Genomic DNA, 19348 nt, shown 5'->3' with positions numbered 1-19348 from the left:
GTTGGGGCACCACCATCGCACCTCGATCTAGGGTAGCAGCATATCACAACAAGTACAAATTCAGAGGAGACGGGAGCCATGGCATCGCTCCTGGATGAATTTCGCCAGTCTGCAGTCCCCGCTGGAACCGCCGACTGGACAACTCCACACAATGTACGTGAACAAGATCCGGTCTGCATTGCCACACGGGCCAGACACAAAAAGACATCTGACGATCCTGGTCGGCGCGGGGGCTTCAATAGGTGCCGTTCAAGCGAGTGAGCTCACTACCAGCGTCAGCGAGACCGACAAACAGAAGACCCTCAGCGGACTGAGCTGGGCGGGGCTTCTCCTTGATGGCCTCCTCGGTAGGTCGATTCAGGACTATATGAAGCTGAACAAGGACGAAGGCATGGAGCCTGTGCTGTTGGCATGTCGCGTAGCGGACCCCAATGTACTCCCCATACTTTCGACCTTCCGAATGTCTTACCAGAGACTATTCTCGAATGCGCAAACGCTGCTCAGAATCCTCGCTTTGATCGGCCTCGGGGGTGTCAGCGACGATTTCTTACAACGGCCTGCAAACACGTACCCACTGGAAAGTTCGCTGGAAGGCTATTTGGTCCATGACTACCCCGACACCCTCTCACTGCAGGACCTTTCTTCTCTCCTGAGCAGATCCCATCGTCGTGAGGTTGCTATTGATTCTCTGGTGGAAGTCGCCCAGCTGCAGCGGGTCGATACCGGACTGATAATGCACCCTGTAGGACATCAAATCTAAGGACGTGTGTTTGGCCCGGAGCTGACTATCGCGCAGATGCAGTTGGAATGTCTCAAAGCCACTTGCTTGGAGCCGGCTCGGGACAACCTCTCTCTTCTTGTCTTGACCATGATTGCGAACCTTTTTGCGAGTATGACCGATCGGGAATTTGTCCTCCAGAGAAGCTACGTATATTACGCCCGGACATGCATCGAGATCCTCTCCAAGTCTTACACCGAGACACCCGATGAAGGGACACTGGCCAGGTTGTGCTTCTATCTGGGCCGGGTCTTCTGGCTCGTCCGGGACGACGTGGCGGCTACTTATTTGTATGAACGCGCCCTGGCAGGAAGTCTGGCGTCGTTGCAACAACCCCACATCTTGACTTTCTGGGCTCGAAAGAATCTTGGGTTGATTTATATGGAGCACGGTTTTTTCGAGAGCGCCTATAGGCAATTGAAAGACGCGTCAAGCTCCATCCTGCCTGTGAGCTTTGAGAGAGATCCACTTCCTGAAGCCATCCTTGTCAGCAATGCCGGACGTGTAGCGAAAGACAAAATAAGATCTTCACCACACGGGACGACACCAGCCGTGGACTCTTTTCTCGCTTCTTTCCAGGCCGGATCCCAGGCAACTGCATATGGATTATTGATGTCCAGCATTGACGGAAATGTCGAGCAAGCAATGGCACGAAACATGCTCTGGACAACAGAGCCATCGCTCCCTATCAGCCGCATGTACGATCCGGGTTGCCGATTCTGTCATGGGGACGAAACAAGGTTGCTGGATCGGGTGAAGGGCATGTTCCGAGACTCGGAACGTCTCAACCTTGGAAGATCACTGTTGGCGGTTGAGGTTTACTTGCAAGCAACGTATCGCATCTTACTGGGAGATCTTTCCGGAGCTGCTTCGTTGTGCAATCGTGCTGCTAGCAGCTATTGGAAAAGGAATGCGGCACATACGGTTCCCTCCTATAGCTGGGCCCGAAGGGTGCTCCAAGTCGCCACTTACGGTGTTCATAAGCGTGAATTCGAGACTTTTTGGGGCACTGTTTCGCCTGCCTCGGCAAATCTAAGTGAGATGTTGCTTGAGTGCAAGATGAGAAAGGACCCATTTGTCGGAGGTTTTGTCACGCATTCGTGGAACGGTACGTATAATCGATCTGTTGCGCCTCGTAAGTAGTCATGAAGTACGGAATATTCGGGGCACTGACCATGGACCACCAGGTTTGATAGAACCTAGCTCTGCGAAAGGCCTTGCAGCGCTTGTAGACGAGTTCATCCACCGTGGCACATTTCTCGGGGAGCTCACACCCTTGTGGAACCATTGCCAATGGTCGAGCTCATCTTTCCGGACAGGCTCGGCCCCAGTAGCAGACTACGAGTCAGAAGAGGCCATCGATGCCTCCTACTTTTACATGATATTCATCCTGGCAAATTTGCTTTTAGGACAAAGTCATCGCGCACTGGAAATCTTTTGTGAGGTGAATGAAAGGATGAGCGCGTTCTAGCGACCTAACCGAGTGCTGCATCCTGAAGACTTTTGAGCTGCAGCAGACGGCCGAGGTCTGCAAGAACAGCTAGTCGCTACTGAGCAAGCTCCAGGATGTGTGCCAGGTCGAGAAGATCTAGCTGCAAGAGCCGCACCGAGAAGATTTGAAGTTGACACGAGAGGTCATCAATCCTGTACTCAATGTAGCGATGAGCCAACGATGATTCCTGCCCTGTTGACTCAATCGTGTAGGCTAGTGGCTTCTGTGATTCATCGGATGCTCATGACACCGCATGTAACTTAGCAAGGGAGTCAGATGTCGGTCACTATTTTCACTTTCAAGTTCAGCAGCTGGTGTGGGGTTAGACTAATGCTCTGGTGCGTAGAGCAGAGCCGGCAGTGAGTGGAGCACGTAAGCACTAAAGCAGCCCACACCAAATGGATATTCGACTTTGTTGTAGCGACTCAGCCTGTTGCAGGGGTGCCATTTGCTCAGCCTCGTGAAAGTGTGTTCCAGTTTCTCGCTATGAATGAAACGTTGGCCCGCTCATATATGACCTGTCATCTTTCACCGGCCCACCCCTCCTACTCCTCGGACACCTTGTGACAGCTTCACTTCAGCACCAGGATGTTTCTCAATCCTATCTTGTCGATGGTCCTCGAGACCGTCGTAGTGGTGTCTACACTCGGCTTCACCCCGGCTCAATCAGCCCTACGGCCCGGCGCACTTGCGCTTCTGTCACTATGTGTAAGCCATTGCCTCTCAACGACGCTCGAATACTTTGTGCGCACACTCTGGGCGCTTCTAGCAGGCGGTTACTCTGTTATGCTGCTGTTTCACTTTGCCGACGTCGGTCTGCTGACGCGTTGGGAATTCCATGGGCCCAGTCGTGTCAACAAGCCCACGAAATCAAAGCGCAGGGGCTCCCGAGGAATGTCGGGCTCGACCTGGGCGGCCCGGATACGATACGGCATCTGGGCATGTTTCAACGCGCGATGCATTGGGACCCCTGAGCAAGCGCGCAACATCCCCCAGCCATGTTATCAAGACAGGGAGTCATTCCTCCGCGGAGCCTTCAGTTTCATGATCCTCCGCTATATCGGCCTCGATGTGCTCGGGTCTATGAGCGATCCGGAGGTGGGATCTCGTTTTCTAGTCGCGTCCTGAGTGCCGTTCTTTCGTCGCTTGTCGGAAGTCACTGTGGAAGAGATAGTCATTCGCGTATTCTCCGCGGCTGCTTCAGGCGTCGGCCTAGTGTGCAGTCAGGGCGGGTTCTATAATCTCTGCGCATTTGTTAGCGTGTTCATGCGATGGGGCGAGCCGCAAGACTGGCCTCCCTTCTACGGATCCCTATTGGAGGCCTATAGTCTTCAACGACTCTGGAGGTAAGATACTCCATGTCTCCACGGTCACAGTGGGCGATCAACTGATTCAGGATCTAGTTGCGTCTGGCACCAGTCCAACACACACGATTCCGCGCGATTGCCCGATTTGTGGCGGAGGATGTTCTTGGCCTGTCACCGAAGACGCTATAGACCCATATGCGCAGATTCAGGTGGTATTTGGGACTTCAGCCTTGATACACTTCCTGATTGATGTGTCGATGGGGCTGTCGTTCTCTACATCTGGGGCGGTGCAGTTTTTCTGCACCCAGGCATTTGACCTCATGATAGAGGATTTGGCAGTCCGTGTTTATGTCGGTCTGCGCGGCTCTTCTCGTAGTCGATTGGCGTTGCGGGGAGAGCGCATTGTTGGCTTTCTCTGGGTTGGATGCTTCCTGGCTTGGTCGCTTCCTGCGTATGTTTATCCGATGCTGTATCGGTCTAACAGGGGCCTCAATGAGTCGGTGGTTCCAGTGAGCATTGTTGGCTTAATGAGAAGGATGATACTTGGGTAGATATGACTGTAATGACCGGTGATAATGATGCGAGAACGAGTGCTGTTTCGGAAAAGATGTGAATGCTGAAGAAGGTGGGCAGAGAAAGGATTCTCCGCACGGCGACAATGCGGGGAAGGTGCAGAAGCAAACAAAGCAAACCGCACAAATCAGGCAAAATGTATTCCGCCGATTGCGATAATCTTCCCCGACACATCGCTGAAGCATCGCTGACATTCTCTCTCGTCGCAATAAACCTCTTGATGACATACGCCAGAGTTCGCCCCAGCAAAAACAGCGTTTTATCTGTCTTCAGGGCTCCAGCGCCGTTTTTGTCTCGCGATCCTCCTTGCATAATCCCGAGCGGGGCTCGCATCGTAGCCATGTCGACCTCGACATCGGCGCCCCCGCGCAAACCAATGCCCTCTGCATTGACCTTTGATCTACACGCCAAGTGCTCCGTCAGTACTCGGCCCTGTCTTTCGGCGATGAATGCGATGGAATGGCTTCATGCTCATCTCATTTCTCTTATAGACAACGAAAGCACGCGCGAGCACGCTCCACCTCCCCCATGGCGACGTCCCTCTCCCCATCTTCATGCCCGTCGCGACCCAAGCCTCCCTGAAGGGCTTGACGTACGATCAACTCCGCCAGACCGGCTGCCAACTCTGTCTGAACAACACCTACCATCTTGGCCTCAAGCCGGGCCAGGCGGTTCTCGATGCGATCGGTGGTGCGCACAAGTTGCAGGGGTGGGATCGAAATATCCTCACGGACAGCGGAGGGTGAGCATACGTTTGCGAGCTCGATGGACTGGTTCTGACAAGAGGCTTGTAGTTTCCAGATGGTGTCCCTCCTCAAACTCGCCCAAGTCACCGAGGAAGGCGTCCGCTTCCTCAGTCCCCATGATGGCACTCCGATGTGCGTGTTCCCCACTTACAAAACCGATGCATATCTGACAGGACCAGGCTCCTCACTCCCGAACACTCAATCTCCCTACAAAACTCCATCGGCTCCGACATCATCATGCAATTAGACGACGTCATCGCCACCACATCCCCGGATCACGCCCGTATCCACGAAGCGATGGAGCGCTCGGTCAGATGGCTGGACCGGTGCATCGACGCGCACAAATACCCGGAGAGACAAAATCTGTTCTGTATCATCCAGGGTGGGTTGGATCTGGAGCTTCGCAAGCAATGCTGTGAAGCGATGGTCGCTCGAGATACACCGGGCATTGCCATCGGGGGTCTTTCCGGCGGAGAGGCCAAGGAGGACTTTTGCAAGGTGTATGTGTTTGACTGCCAAAAGAGAGGCGAAAGCTGATGAGTACAGGGTGGACACTTGCACGGGCTTGCTTCCCGAGAAGAAGCCGCGCTATGTTATGGGAGTGGTAGGCAGCAGTGTTTCTAGCTATTAACTACTGGAGACTGACGATCGACAGGGCTATCCGGAGGATTTGATTGTTGGTGTCGCTCTCGGCGCAGACATGTTTGATTGTGTCTGGCCTACACGAACTGCGGTAGGTCTCCTGTCTGCGTTGAACCAACAGTAACTAACATGGACCAGCGCTTCGGCAACGCGGTCGTCCCCAGCGGCACATTGAATCTGCGTCATCGGTCATACGCAGAGGATTTCCGGCCGGTGCAAGAAGGCTGTACATGCAGCATCTGTCGGCCGCGGGATCAGGGCGGACTCGGGATCACGCGTGCATACATCCACCACCTGACAGCCAAAGAAACTGTGGGGGCTCATCTGTAGGTTGCTTGTCTCTGACAATTGAAACAGGGATACTAACGGTACCAGTCTCACCATGCACAATGTGCATTACCTACTGTCCCTGATGGGATCCGCTCGGCAGGCTATCCTCGAGGATCGGTTCCCGACGTTCCTGCGCGAATTCTTCGCCAATCTATATGGTGAGAAGTCGAACTATCCCAGCTGGGTGGTAGACGCGCTGCGGGGCGTAGGGGTGGATCTCATGGTCGATTAACGCAGCGCAGCATATTGAGAAGCGCCAGCGATAGACGATAGTCTAAACTTTTGATACCACATCATGTAGTGTAACCATAGAGTATATATTACAGCCGAACCCAGCAATCATTACCATCCCATCCTCAAAACCCACATCTACACCCCCCGAACCGTCTATTCATACACATCCCCCCCCCCCCCCCCCCGAAAAACCCCTAAACAACCCTCGCCTCCTCCCTCGGCGGCCTCTCGCCAAAGATTCCCGTCCCAACCCTCACCTCATCACTCCCCAACCGAATCGCGCCCTCAAAATCCTCACTCATGCCCATACTCAACTCCAACCGCTCCTCCTCCCCCGCCAATCCCAACCCCTGCACAACCTCATCCCTGACCGCCCTCAACGCCAGAAAATCCACATTCTCCTCCCCCTCCTTCACCGCGCGACTCCTCGCAATCGCCCCGATAGTCATCACGCCCGCCAGCCGGAGGCCCGGACACTCCTCGCGGATGAAGCGACACAGCTCGACCGCGTCGCCGCCCGGCTCGACGCCGGACTTCTCCGCCTCGCCGGAGGTGTTGACCTGCACGAAGACGCGCAGCCGGGCCGCGTGGTCCTCCCGCCGCAGCGCGGGGGCGCGCTCGCCCCACCCCTTGTTCAGCAGCGAGGCCTTCTTCTTGCTGTCCACGCTCTCGACGGCCCACAGGCCGCGGACCTCCCGCGCCAGCGTCACGCATTTGTTCGACTGCAGGCCGCCGATGAAGTGCCATCGGATGGTCCCCGGCAGGAGCCGCGACTTCTCGAGAAGCTCTTGCTGGTAGTTCTCGCCGAAGTGCAGGTGGCCGGCGCCGGTGGGCGGGGCCGTGTGCAGGGCGAGGATGTCGGAGGCCGGTTTGAGTTTGGAGACGGCGACGAGGCGCGGTTCTTTGGGCTGGCTGGAGGTGGTGGTGGAGGTGGAGGTGGCGGCGGTCGTGATGCGGAGGGAGACGGTGGTGAGGTTGCTGAGGAGGGTTGCCGTGCGGGACGGGGTCGCGGTGAGTGGGGTGGCCATTTTGGAGTGGTGTTGGTCAGGCTCCCTGTGTGCTGGATTTGGGGGGGTTGTTGGTGGTGGTTTGTTCAAGAGGGGAGGGGTCTCGAGGTGATATTTGGAGAAGATGTGGTGGTGATGGTGGTGATGCCCCGCTTGGGATGAGTCAGCGGGGTTTTCAGCTGGGTGCACGTGATGAGGGGTCTGGATTATGGGGATGGTGTTTAAACACTTGTTTGATGACAGAATTCATAGAGTAGCATTCAAAATGGTTTACGTTCTCAATGGAGGTATAGTCATTCTGTTACGCTGTATTTTTGAGATTAACTCGGATTCAAGTGACAGATCGAGACTACACAGAAGATCCCCGACCGAAATATATAAAAGCTTGAAACTGTTGAACTGCCAAAAGGTATCTACAACTCTTGTGAGACTCAATCTCACCAGCCATTGCACATCTACACCCCCTCAATGCTTGAACTGATCCTCCGTCACGCCCTTGCCCATCGCCGCGGTGCTGCTGATACCGCCCGTCACCATCTTCAGCATATTATCGATATAATTGGCACCACTCCACTTCTGATGCGTCACCACGTCGACGCCCTGCTCGATCTCGGGCTCCTGCACCAGCTCGCCGTACGCGCGCATGCCCTGCTGGGCGTAGGCCTTGGCGAACTGGTCCGTGATCAGCGCCGTGGTGTGCAGCCCGGCCAGGGTGATGAACTGCCAGCAGTATCCCAGGGCCCCCAGGCGCTTGATGTAGGTCTCCTGCTCGTCGCGGGGCATCGCCTTCTTCCAGTTGAACGAGGGGGAGAGGTTGTATGCGAGTCTGCGGGCGCATGTTAGCACAGCTTGATCAACAAGAAAAGAAGTGTTGGCAAAGGACAACGTACTTCTGCTCGGGCCACACGGCGTGCACCCCGTCGGCGAACTCCTTCGCCTGCGCGTAGTCCGGAAGCTTGCTCTCCATCCAGATGAGATCCGCGAATGGGGCGTAAGCCACCGCCCGGTTGACCGCACACTGGGTCCCGCCCTTGTACCGGTAGAAGCCCTCACGGGTCCGCGGCGCGTCCCAGTCCCAGTGGATGTCGACGCCGGTGATGCTCTTGGCGAGGGCGCGAGCCTCGCTGTTGCTCTTGCCCTTGACTTTGCGCAAGTAGTCCTCCGCCACGGCTTGCTTGTTGCTGTGCGAGCCCTGGTGGATGGCGTCGAGGACAGCCTCGTCGAACAGCTTCAGGCCAGCTTGAGCCGTCCATTGGTCCTCGATCGCCTGCAGATCATTGCCCGACTTGCCCGCTTGCTCGGCAGCGACCATCAGGTCGTTGAGCGGCTGCAGCTTGGGGTTGGTGGAGCCAATGATGAAGCCGTGGTCCCGGTAGTCAATGGTGGATGTGATGAGGGTGGCGGCCTCGGAGTCGGTTCGGGCAATGGCCAGGAGATCCGTGCCTGCGTTGCTCGCCGTTAGTCAAGTTCGTAACTCTGCGCGAAAGGCAGACGTACCCATAATATCGGCCTGGGCACGAATGGCAACCAGGCGGTTGATGTGCTCGCTAATAGGCACCAACACCTTACCGGCCATGTGGCCACACTTCTTGGTGCCTGGAGCCTGGTCCTCAATGTGAATACCAGCCGCACCCCGTTCGACGAACAGCTTGGTCAGCTTCATCACGGCAGTCAACCCACCATGGCCAGTATCAGCGTCCGCAATGATAGGCCGCAGGTAGTCGATGTTAGCCACCTTATGGCGCTGGTCCTTGGGGGTGGTGATGCGCTCCTCGCGTTGTTTCCGGTCGTGGAACAATTGGGCCATGAAGAGGTGGTTGACCTTATTAGGGACAGTATTCTAGTACCTCACGTCAGCACGGGAACAAGCCCTTTCCATATGTCCCAAACCTACCATAGGATAATCCGCCAAGTCCGGGGAGGGCTCGTCGGTGGAAGAGGCAGTGGAAGAGCTTTGCCAGCCCGATACGTAGACAGTGTCGAGGTATTTGGCCATCTGGGTGACCATCGTGGGGTCGAGACAGCCATATGTGAAACTGGCCACTTTTTTCTGCAAGCACAAGGAGAATAGTTAGCTTCAGCTTCATTTCACATCCACCCCTCCAAAGGTCTGGACTAACCTCAAAGTTGCTTTCCAAGATCTTCCAGAGCTTCTTGGCTTGCACATTGGATGGGTAGTCAATCTTCAGGTTTCCGCGCTTCGCCACAATCTGCTCAGCAGTGAAAGGGCGCTTGGTATGTCTCCATCGGGAATCCTTCCACCAAGCGTTGACGGCTTGGACGTCTTCCAGATACTTCTGGTCTTCGTCTTCGTGTAGACCCATAATGTGTGAGACGGGAGGGGTGGTGCGAGGGCAACAGGAGGGAATCAGGAAGCAAGCCGAGACAGTGTATGCAGTATAGCCAGTCTACTGATCTATAAGAACCGTGACCAGGGAAAGTAAGATAAGCAAGAAGAACGAAAGTCAAATTGGAGTGGAGAGTCCGGAGGGAAAAGAGGCAACGAGGAGACGGAGGGTAAGAGAAGGGTTAAAGTACTGACCCTCACAATCACGAGCCAAAGGGTCGATATTTAAGGCCCAGGAGCAGGAGCAGCAGATGCACACGCGCCATCGTCGGTGCGTCAGAGTCATTGACTTTGGGCCAGTCGTCGGTAAACGTTCGGATCAGCGGGACAAAAAGGGTGGTCGAGCAGACGCACCCGGCATGTCTCGAAAACTGGGGGAACTGGAGAGGTGGACAGGGTGGACAGGAATTACATGAGGAGGTGAATTAGGTTAACCGTGTCCCAGATTCACAAGTCATGGTCGGAGCCAAGGAGCAAGCTGAGTGGTCGGTGGATGAGGTTCGGGAGAGAGGATCACGTTCTGCTGAAGATCCTCGGTCTAAGGGGAGAGACCCTCCACCTTCCCCCGGGCCTGAGGCATTTCCGGGGCTATTATTCGGTCGCCACGCCGCGGCGATGGATGGTCCTTGGCATATTTGGGTCGGACAGCGTGGTTTTGTATTCTGGCATGGTAGAGGAGATCAATAATGACTTAGAGAGAGCATTGGACAATACCAGAACCGGCTCTAGTAGTCGTGCTCTGAGAAGTGCCTGTTTCAATTTGATGCTGGGAGAGAGTAAGAGAGAGGAAGAGGAAGAGGAAGTATACGAGTGAGTCCATGACGTCGATGCATGTGCTTCCGGGGGGGGGGGGATAAGCTTACCATACCATACGCGTACTGCAGCCCGAAGTTGCAGGCACCAATACGAACAATTAACCTCGGTCCCGACTGCCTCTCGCCGGCCACACCCAGCCAGATCCTCTGACTCGTCCAGATCGACATCGACAGCCTGCATATTCGACGGCCACGAAAAGCACTGTCGGGTATTCAAGGAGCTTCCTTCCGTGATCTCACGAAGTCCACGACATTGTTTGATGAGATCCAATAAGGTACTCGCTTGGTCTGTTATGAATCACAGATAAAACACTCCATCGGAACCCGCCTGACAACAATGGCAGTCAAATAGAAACATGTTTCATTGTATAGTCTTCAGTACAGACAAATATAAACCAGCTTTAAAGTACCACTTTGAATCTGTTAGTCTCCTCTCTCAGTAGCACTTTCCCTCTGACACATGCTGGTCTTTCGCATTATGTGACAAGGTGCTCATTCTTACTAATACACACGGGAGTCCCTCGAGGCGCAAACAACTACTAGAAGTAAAGGAGGGACGTTCAATTATGACTTGAGATGGACTCAGATCAGATTTGCTTGGCAAGCGGGTACAGCAGCCAATGATATCGGTGGGGCGCAATGGATTCAATGATGAGGCGGTAACGACAACTTGGTGATATTCTGCCGTTGCTGGGCCATAGATGGTCTTTTCAACGCAAACAACTTGAACAAACCAAACACTGTTATCACATCGATCTTATGTTAGCGTGGCTACACGTTCGTCAGTTCGTCCACTCAGGAACCATCCTGCGAGTGCAAGTCTGCTCCCTCGTACCAGACATGCAAACGCTCAGCAAACACCTACAATGCTTGTTATGGTCAAAGCACAATGTCTCTGAGCACGCTTACAAACGAGCTACTTCTGCAGGTGGAATCCTATATTGAAACGCAAACCGACCTCGCAGCCTTACTTCAAGGTCGTCGAGTCTATAAATTACTGGTGCCGTGTCTATACCGGCGTGATGCAACCGCCGCCTTGCTGTACGGGGTTCAGAACGACCTCTATTCCACCGCCTGCAAGGCGCTTCAGGCCGGGGCCGACCGCAATGTCAGGTCTCGCGATAAAAGACGACCGATGATTAGTCTCGCAGCTGAAAATGGATCTCTGGAAATGGCCCGGCTTCTGCTGGGGGCGTCATCTCCGTCACCGTCACCGTCCCCGCCACCGCCGCCGGTCGACCTTAATATGATTGACAAGAACCGATACACAGCCCTGTTGCTCGCGGCAGCCGTGGGACATGCTGCAATGATCGAGCTTCTTCTGGCGCACAGGGCCGACCCCAATAAGCGAGAGAAGGCGGATCGCACTGCACTGTTCATGGCGGCCATCCGCGGCCACACGGCCGCCGTCCGCACTCTCCTCGCCTACCACGACGACCCCCAGCAACCGGAACTAGAGCTGGATGTTATCATCAAACATGGCGGGGAGACCGCGCTCCTAGCCGCCGTCGGCAGGACCACGCTGAGATCGTGACCATGCTCTTCGAACGCGGCGCTTCGCTGGGAACCAACGGCCGTAGCGGCCCCCAGCCCGTGCTGCACAGTGCAGTGCTTCACCGACAGCCCGAGCTCCTCCAACTGGTGGTCAATCGCGACGAGATTGACCTGAATCGAATCTATCAAGACGAGACCGCCCTCGGCCTGGCGGTAGAGAGGAACGACGACGACCTAGCGGCTATCCTGTTGGCGGATCCGCGTGTACATCCTGATCTTACCTTGAATGGTGGCGGCGAGACCCCGCTGATGCGGGCAATTCTGAAGAACAATGAAAGAATGACCCAGCTCCTGCGCGATGCCGGCGCGAATCCGCGGATTATGAATCGGTGGTGGGTGTCGCCGGCGACGTTGCTGGAGGCTCCCTCGTGGGAGGCACGGCGGGAGTTGATCGAAAAGTATCTGGGCTCCGAAGTGCGCCTGGCGCCGGATTGCACGCTGGGATAGGCATACTAGGTATCTATAGGTACCTTGGAGGGGACATATTTGCAGCGAAAGTCACATGATTCTGACAATCGCCACCTGGATCCAAGCTCAGTTACATGTATGTACTGTACAGCTGGTCTACCCGAAACTGCGGGGTGCGGCAGGGGCAGACCCGGAGATGAATGTCCTCTGATGCATGCCACCCTTTTCGGCTGTACCCGTGACGGAGTAACCTGTCCAGCGGAGCTGTGAGGCCTGCGGAGCACCGGAGAAATGGCATGTGAAAGTGCATGGTCTCACGCGAGCAGTCCCGCCTCTCAGCCGCATGCTTCTCAATCAATAGAATGACTCATATCCGCCGCTCTCTTGGGCATGCGATAGCAATCTGGCGGGAGTCAGCTTTCTTCCCAATTTGCACTACTACAATATTGATTTCTTCGACGAGACACTCGATACAAACAGTCTATACAGTCCAACGCGCTTTCACCAAAGGTGTTGCAAGGCGCCGTAAGTTATCTAAACCGTAGAAATCACGATAAATATATTCCAAATGCTTTTAGTCAACTATTTCCAAAATATGTACCCGAAGCTTTCGTCTCCATATGCACAAAGCTGCACTTCTACTCCACAGGGGTGAAGTAACGCTTAAATCGGTCAATGCGAGTCAACTTCAGCTCCACAATAACCGAGTGGCAGCTCATCAGTAGACTGGGGAATCGCACAGTCCAGAAGTTTAGGTAGCCTTCCGGTAGCCCACCAATGTGCGCCTTGAGGTGTTCAGGCATGTCGTTGTAGTGGTTGCGCTTGTTGCGCAGGGCCCGCAGAAGATCGAGAACCTTGGATCCAGTGTATTTACGCTGCTTGCCCAGGTTTTCCTTGAAATCGCGGGGTAACAGGCGTAGGAAGTCCATGTCTGGACCCATCACACGCGAGGCAACGGATTCCAAACAAAGAAGGGCATCCGACGGAGGGTCACGTGGCTCGAACTCGAAATGATCCGAGACGTCGCACAGGAAGCTGAGGCGGTCGGAGGGCGGCCAGAAGAACGGATGAGTCAGAACGGCGCTCGCGTCGGGTCTGGAACCGGATTAGACTTGCTAGCAGTGGGGAAAGAATCAAGTGGCGTGACTTACCGTTTGCGTGGGTCCAGGGCTAACATCGATTGGATCAGGTCTTCTGCCTCGAAGGCATATTCCCCTAACCGCTGAAGCTCATCCAGATTGTGATTGCCTTTGACAATATTGGCCTCCCGCATGAATTTCCCATTCTTGTCGAACGGATGGCAGCCCCTGGTCAGCACGTAATAGAAGACGCAGCCCAAGGAGAAGATGTCTATAGCCCGAGTCGCTCGACGGTTCGTTTGAGGATCGACTACGGCGGGCTCGGAAGATTCAGTGTGCTGAGACTCGGTGCTCATCATGGCCGGGGTCATGTCCTCATCCATCAACAGCTCCGGCGCTCGCCAGCCAGAGGTACCTGCCGCATGTGCGGTAGTCGCGCGGAATGAGCTTTGGTTATCCTCCAATTTCTTACACAAGCCAAAATCGGAGATAAGCAGCCGCAGCGAGCTCGGGCCCGCACGACCGCGGGGCATCGCGACTAAGATGTTTTGCGGTTTCAAATCCCGATGAACAATCTTGAGAGAATGAAGGTACCGAACACCTGCAATGATCTGGCGCAAAACGTCGGGCATGTCCATGCCACCTTGAACCAACTGGGGAAAGTCACCCGGACGTTCAACAACGTCCTGCAGCGAGGCTGGGCAGAGCTCCAGCGCAATGTAGAGAAACCCAGCAGCCTGTTCCCGACAGTAATACCGAATGACATTCCCGTGGTCATCACTCTCCTGCAGCAGGCTGACTTCGTGCGATGCAATGTCGTAGAATTCGACCAACATGCGCTTCACAGCTACGTCTCGGCCATCAAATGACCCGCGGTAAACGACAGTGCCGTGGCTTCCATGTCCCAGCACCACCTCGGTAAAGACTTTGAGACGACCAATCTGGAGGACACCACCTACTTGAACAATCTCGTTCGACACAGTCCGGGTCAATTGAATGTCTGGTTCCAGGCGTGACTGGGGTTGGAGATTGTTCACTTCCTCTACAACGCGATCTGCCTGATCGTTGGCCTCGCCTTCGGTGGGCTTTTTGCCACGTCTGTGATTCTTCCCGCCACGGCGTCCACGGCGAGCTTTCTTCTTCGGCTTCTCGCCGTCGCCCTTTTCAGATTCTTGAAGGTTGAAGTCGTCCACGTCATCATCGGCGTCGGGTCCTTGAGACGGCTCTCGGATGCGAACTCGAGGAGTCGTATCAGGCGCCAGGGTGTTGACGGTTTTCTTAGGCTTGGGGGTCATATCACCGGCAGACTGTTGCTCCTCAGAAACGCTCATGTCAACCATGACCTCTGGTGCTGACCGGGTTTCGTCAACCTCTCGCTTGATATGAGGACCATCGATGACTGGGGTCGACGGCGTCGACAGTGATGGCTGCCCGTATGACACAATGATGTTTTTCAAGTCCAACTTCTGTTTGGCCAGTTCCTGGATATGATGCGAATTGAACCAGATGAAGGTACCGAAGAACAGCAATAGGAGCGTGACGAAGATATCGACTGCATTATCCCAGCCCTTGCGGATGATGGTACTGTGCCGAAGAGCAGGCGGCAAGGCTATTTCAGATGAACTTTGGACGACCCCTCGAGGAGGGGTATCATTAGAGAAGTCTGCGGACGAAGGCCCCGAGATGCTTGGGATGTGGCGGCGAATGACACGAGGAGCATGGAGGGAGTGGACTCCGGCTAAGGCATCCTGCTGTTGACTTGTGGTCAAACTCGTCAACGGCTGCCCATGACGGAGATAGTCTTTCTTGTAACATTGTGCCATCTTGGCTCTCCCGGTCACGAGGGGGTAACTCTCCTCTGACATCGCATACCAGCCACCAGCCTCGGTGCAATCGATAAAGACGCGTGAATCGCGATCATCGATCGATCCATAGTCAGGATCAGGGGGTTGTGAAGGTTGCGAGAGAAGGACTAGCGGCGTGGGCTGATCAGGCGAGTCAATGCCAACCGGGCGAGCCACGTCGAAGACCCGGATTACGGGGCTCGAGAAACGTTGAGTATAGCGTGGGCGATCCATCTCAGAATGGTCGAATCCCAAGACCACGCCATCATGCATGCTGTAGATGAAGCTTTGGTCCATTGTGTTCACATATTGACTCTGGAGGTCAATGTCACGATTGTTGGCCGTCCACTCAGAGTATTTTAGCGTGCAAATGGGATCCCCCGTCTCTGTGTTTTGTATCGCTACCGTGTATTCTATGCGACCGAGCACCAAGGTGCCAGAAGGGGTCTCGCACTCCTCTGCATCCCCATCCAGACCATCAACCTTTCGACATTCCTGGCCCGATGAGACAGGGCCGCGGGAGCTGAACACCCGGAGAATAGTCCCCGATCGTGCGTCGATGGTATACAGAGTGGTCTCTTTCCGTGCCGTGTACGTAACGGCGGGGTCATCCCCGGAATAAGGTGTCTCATCGACAAGTTCCTTCACCGTCAACCCGAGTTTTTGTAATCCTGCATCCGGGCCAGGACTGTAGATGTAGAGGCTACCACCCTGACTCGGCTCCACTATCCAGATGAAATCATCCTCCGGTTGTTGCCGATCGAAGCTCGAGCGGTTGGATCGGTGGTAGATACTTTCGACGGTAGGACTGCTAGGGACTTCCAAGGCCCAGCGAGCCGCACCGGTTTTGCGGTCACGAGCGTGAATGGAACCGTCGACGGTCGCCAGAAGGACAAAGTCCTCAACCTTCCAGTCCTGCAAAGACCGCGCGTGAAGCTGCGGAGCCAGCCCAGCGGAAGAGCTGCTGCTGACTTGGGCAGGAGGGGCTCGAACGGCGCGGCTAGAGCCCGCCAGAGCCATGGTTGCAAGGGCGCTCACATCGTTGGACTTCACATCCGAGACGTATGAAGGATTGTTTCCCGCTGGGGGTCCGTGGGATTGCTGCAGGACGGAAACGGTAGAAGGAAGGTCATATTGCTGTTGAGGATGTCGTTGTTGTTGCCACTGCTGCGGAGTAACAAGAACTGGAAGCAGGAGAAGTGCGACACTGGAAGGAAGGGTCGACTGGGCGCCAGGCAGCCGCCACCGCATGCTGAGAAACTCCTATGATGATAAGAAATGGATTTGGGAGAATTGTGGGGGAGGGGGGTTTGTGTGGACGAGAGTGGGAGGATTAGAAAGGGTGTGGTGACACGGAGGGTGTCATGAGTCGAAGCTGGCCTCAAAGAGGTGGGAGAAGTGGATAAGAAAGAGAAATAGGAATGGGGATAGAGAAAAGAAGAAGATGATGATGAAGAAGAAGAGAAAGAAAGGGAAACGAGATTCAAAGACAGGGAGAAGAGAGGAGGGGGGGATGGATTATTGAAATTGAAAAGAAGGAGGAGGAATTGAGTGGATGCATTGGATGACAGGGCGGGAAGGGGAGGGAGGGAGCCCAGGTGGAATGCCCGCAGTGAATAGGTCGGTGGTTGTACTAAGTCAGTTAGCTGCCGCCTGGTGGGCACGTGATGCATAACTGCTAGTTGTTTGTTACAAGTACAGTCACTTACCAACTTACGGCTGCTCACTGCTGACGCGTTTGCGCCATTTGCATTGCCTCCCAGCCCCGACCGGCCCGTCAGCCCTAGAACGGCAGAGTGTGGATTGAAATGGATGAAATGGATGAAATGGATGAAATGGATGGAATGGGTGGAATGGGTGGAATGGGTGGAATGGATGGGAATTGTGGAGGTGATTAGCCCGCCCGCTCCACGGACGGTCCGGAAGATTGATACTCATTTGGGCCTAGAGTCTCTGTCTGATACCAAATCCGATTAAGGGGGCCAAAAGGAACCTGGTCTAGTGCGGGCTATCACGCCAACTACCCAGTACTAGGTACACACTACACAGAACACAAGAGGCGCAGTGTTGAGGAGTGAAAAAATTCTGTGCTTACCTTTCTACATGATTCTATGCAAAATTGAGTCAATATAATCGAGATAATGACAATCCGAGAGACGTAAGACATTCTGTCCATAGCCACAACTACAGAGTCGCTCCTCATCCAAGTTTTTCTTCAGGAGGTGAATCGTTTTGATTGCTTTGTCTCAGTAGTGCCATCCGGTGCACTCCACACTGCAATCAATTCTGGGTCTTAAAAGAACAACATATCGCGCTAACTAGCAAACGGTGCGGGCATTAACAATCATCTGCCGATAAGACGATGATCATCCAAGTAAGACTTGATCCTTCTCGGCACTTTCTACCATTTTAACTAGTGCATCAGCAATGCCGTACGAGAAGGCATAGCCACCACCCGCGAAGCCATAGGCAGACAAAACCACCCGATTTCCATGCCGCTCAGAATCCAAGCGGAAGCCCCCTCGTCGCGACGGTCGGATTCCGACAATATAGCTGAGAGCCTCCTCAGAGGGCGACTCTGGGACAATGTCCGGCGCGAGTCGATGCGCCCGCGCAATCTCATCTCGAGCGATCTCCATATCGACCTCGGGCGACCTGCAAAGAGTCAGCATCCTTGTTCCGCCGACCCAACTCCAAACCATGCTTACAGGCTATCTGCTTGTTTCACGCCACCAAGGACCACACCGTGCGACATTGGGCGGGGGATGACATAGGTGTATTCCTGCCCGTTCCGGAAGTACATGGTCCGGCAGTTGTCCGTCTTGTAGAAGACGTTTTGGCCTCTTTCAGGGAAGCACCGATCGTCCCGCACATCCTTGAGGGTCTGGCTTCCGATCCCGCTGGCATTGATGAAAATGCTGGACTCGGGAAACATATGATGCAGTTCCTCAAGAGACTCGACTCGCTTGCGGATGAACTGGCCACCCAGCTCGGTGATTTTCTTACCCAGATAGGGCATGTGGATCGTCGGATCGGTCACAAGAGTCTCATAGCGCCAGCCACAGCTAAACTCGGAAGGATATTCTCCTGGTTGCAGGTCACGCCACTGACGCGGGGTTAGCGAAACCAGTTGCTGGGGCATGCTAAGTGATATCTATCCTACCTTGGAGAGCACAGTTTTGCCCCAAGCTGATGAGTTCTCGGAAGGAGGTTGTTCGAGGTATTCATATGAGTCGACGATGCAAACGCCCGAGTCAGGTTCTTCCTGGGCCATTCGAAGCAAATGGCGGTGAGTGACGGCTTGGATATATCGATATTCGGGACTGATGGCCCCTGCTGCGTGCCATGCTGCACCCGCCCAGGCGGATGCATACCATATACTTTGATCGCCGGGGAGATATTCTGCCACCAACACCACCCGGAAACCATTTTGCAAGAGCAGTCTCGCCGTGGCACAACCGATGATTCCAGCACCAAGGATGATTACAGGACGCTGCGGGAAGGGGACATTCGAGCCACTCGAGGAATCATGGAGTTGACCCATCTTGCCCAAGGATGTGAGGATCTTGTGCACTACCATAAGTTCGTGGAGGTTTGCCTGTCCGACCCGGCCGACATCAGCTTCGTCGGATGTTGAGAAAAGAGGTGAAGACAAGCAAGACAAGCAAGACAAGCAAGATAGGCAAGTGGAGTGTTGAAGGGAGGGGGGCCTTTGTCAAGACGGATCCAAGGTACAGTACAACTCTATAAGAAAGGATCTCGCACCGCTTAACCACACGTGGCGAGGAGCTGTGGCGGAGCTAGCTCATGCTGAACAAATCCAAAGGAATCACAGGTGAGGGTTGGACAGCATATATAATCATTCGGGGAGTGTCTTTGCCGAGCAGACCCGCAAAATTATGATAACATGGCCTCATGAGAAAAGGCAGTATCTCTGGTTGCGGCGGTGGGCATTCGGATCGAAGCGCCCAGATGGAGGAGTGCGACAGGCGGTTCCACCCGCCCGTCGGGTCCAGCCGCTGCTGGCAAGCACACTTTTATCCCGATCCTGCTAACAGTCGTTCCTCCTTCGCCTACTCATGTCGATGGCTAAGACTGCGCTATGCGATAGTCAATCGAGGCCTCGTCAGCAATCAAGGCATCGACAACGCTGATAGGGCATGTTGCTACAGATAGCATGCCATGCCCGCAA

At 54.7% G+C, this 19348-nt stretch overlaps 8 protein-coding genes across 8 annotated transcripts; 4 read left to right on the top strand and 4 right to left on the bottom strand.

Moving 5' to 3' along the window:
- Window positions 1-151: 151 nt before the first annotated feature.
- BO72DRAFT_496139 (uncharacterized protein) lies at window positions 152-2249 on the top strand (the record flags this gene model as incomplete). The annotated part of the gene is made up of 3 exons (XM_040948603.1): window positions 152-742; window positions 797-1886; window positions 1966-2249. 3 exons carry the CDS (start codon window positions 152-154, stop codon window positions 2247-2249), a joined length of 1965 nt encoding a protein of 654 aa, XP_040801484.1.
- Window positions 2250-2858: 609 nt separating this feature from the next.
- On the top strand, window positions 2859-4128 carry BO72DRAFT_468447 (uncharacterized protein; the record flags this gene model as incomplete). The annotated part of the gene is made up of 3 exons (XM_040946898.1): window positions 2859-3368; window positions 3441-3597; window positions 3767-4128. 3 exons carry the CDS (start codon window positions 2859-2861, stop codon window positions 4126-4128), a joined length of 1029 nt encoding a protein of 342 aa, XP_040801483.1.
- Window positions 4129-4335: 207 nt separating this feature from the next.
- Window positions 4336-6132, top strand: BO72DRAFT_447935 (tRNA-ribosyltransferase family protein). Its single transcript, XM_040944673.1, has 8 exons — window positions 4336-4568; window positions 4642-4892; window positions 4945-5028; window positions 5076-5396; window positions 5443-5500; window positions 5552-5629; window positions 5677-5864; window positions 5914-6132. Exons 1-8 carry the CDS (start codon window positions 4491-4493, stop codon window positions 6098-6100), a joined length of 1245 nt encoding a protein of 414 aa, XP_040801482.1. The 5' UTR covers window positions 4336-4490; the 3' UTR covers window positions 6101-6132.
- A 163-nt stretch (window positions 6133-6295) lies between these two features.
- Window positions 6296-7233, bottom strand: BO72DRAFT_447934 (YggS family pyridoxal phosphate enzyme; the record flags this gene model as incomplete). The annotated part of the gene is made up of 1 exon (XM_040944672.1): window positions 6296-7233. The coding sequence occupies exon 1, from the start codon at window positions 7128-7130 to the stop codon at window positions 6297-6299; it is 834 nt and encodes a 277-aa protein (XP_040801481.1). The 5' UTR covers window positions 7131-7233.
- Window positions 7234-7574: 341 nt separating this feature from the next.
- On the bottom strand, window positions 7575-9433 carry BO72DRAFT_377622 (isocitrate lyase 1; the record flags this gene model as incomplete). Its single annotated transcript, XM_040941268.1, has 5 exons — window positions 7575-7935; window positions 8000-8552; window positions 8607-8949; window positions 9004-9159; window positions 9230-9433. 5 exons carry the CDS (start codon window positions 9431-9433, stop codon window positions 7575-7577), a joined length of 1617 nt encoding a protein of 538 aa, XP_040801480.1.
- A 1727-nt stretch (window positions 9434-11160) lies between these two features.
- BO72DRAFT_527631 (ankyrin repeat domain-containing protein) lies at window positions 11161-12611 on the top strand (the record flags this gene model as incomplete). Its single annotated transcript, XM_040950123.1, has 2 exons — window positions 11161-11801; window positions 11852-12611. The coding sequence occupies 2 exons, from the start codon at window positions 11161-11163 to the stop codon at window positions 12270-12272; spliced, it is 1062 nt and encodes a 353-aa protein (XP_040801479.1). The 3' UTR covers window positions 12273-12611.
- Window positions 12612-12824: 213 nt separating this feature from the next.
- Window positions 12825-16606, bottom strand: ireA (bifunctional endoribonuclease/protein kinase IRE1). Its single transcript, XM_040938909.1, has 2 exons — window positions 13385-16606; window positions 12825-13328 (listed from the first exon to the last, which is right to left on the bottom strand). Exons 1-2 carry the CDS (start codon window positions 16405-16407, stop codon window positions 12872-12874), a joined length of 3480 nt encoding a protein of 1159 aa, XP_040801478.1. The 5' UTR covers window positions 16408-16606; the 3' UTR covers window positions 12825-12871.
- Window positions 16607-17522: 916 nt separating this feature from the next.
- BO72DRAFT_377660 (FAD-dependent oxidoreductase) lies at window positions 17523-18700 on the bottom strand (the record flags this gene model as incomplete). The annotated part of the gene is made up of 3 exons (XM_040941272.1): window positions 17523-17811; window positions 17865-18262; window positions 18320-18700. The coding sequence occupies 3 exons, from the start codon at window positions 18698-18700 to the stop codon at window positions 17523-17525; spliced, it is 1068 nt and encodes a 355-aa protein (XP_040801477.1).
- Window positions 18701-19348: the final 648 nt, after the last annotated feature.

The sequence above is a fragment of the Aspergillus fijiensis genome (genome assembly GCF_003184825.1).
Source record: "Aspergillus fijiensis CBS 313.89 unplaced genomic scaffold BO72scaffold_22, whole genome shotgun sequence".
Classification (NCBI taxonomy): domain Eukaryota; kingdom Fungi; phylum Ascomycota; class Eurotiomycetes; order Eurotiales; family Aspergillaceae; genus Aspergillus; species Aspergillus fijiensis.
This window is presented reverse-complemented; position numbering and strand designations above follow the sequence as displayed.

What these genes read in the sequence shown, in the direction of transcription:
- BO72DRAFT_447935 (XM_040944673.1), top strand. Translation starts at nt 4,491, where the DNA reads ATGTCGACCTCGACATCGGCGCCCCCGCGCAAACCAATGCCCTCTGCA. An exon ending in ATCCTCACGGACAGCGGAGG is followed by an intron (nt 4,893 to 4,944) that starts GTGAGCATACGT and finishes AGAGGCTTGTAG; the next exon opens with TTTCCAGATGGTGTCCCTCC. An exon ending in GAAACTGTGGGGGCTCATCT is followed by an intron (nt 5,865 to 5,913) that starts GTAGGTTGCTTG and finishes TAACGGTACCAG; the next exon opens with TCTCACCATGCACAATGTGC.
- ireA (XM_040938909.1), bottom strand. Translation starts at nt 16,407, where the DNA reads ATGCGGTGGCGGCTGCCTGGCGCCCAGTCGACCCTTCCTTCCAGTGTC. An exon ending in GCCCTGGACCCACGCAAACG is followed by an intron (nt 13,329 to 13,384) that starts GTAAGTCACGCC and finishes ATCCGGTTCCAG; the next exon opens with ACCCGACGCGAGCGCCGTTC.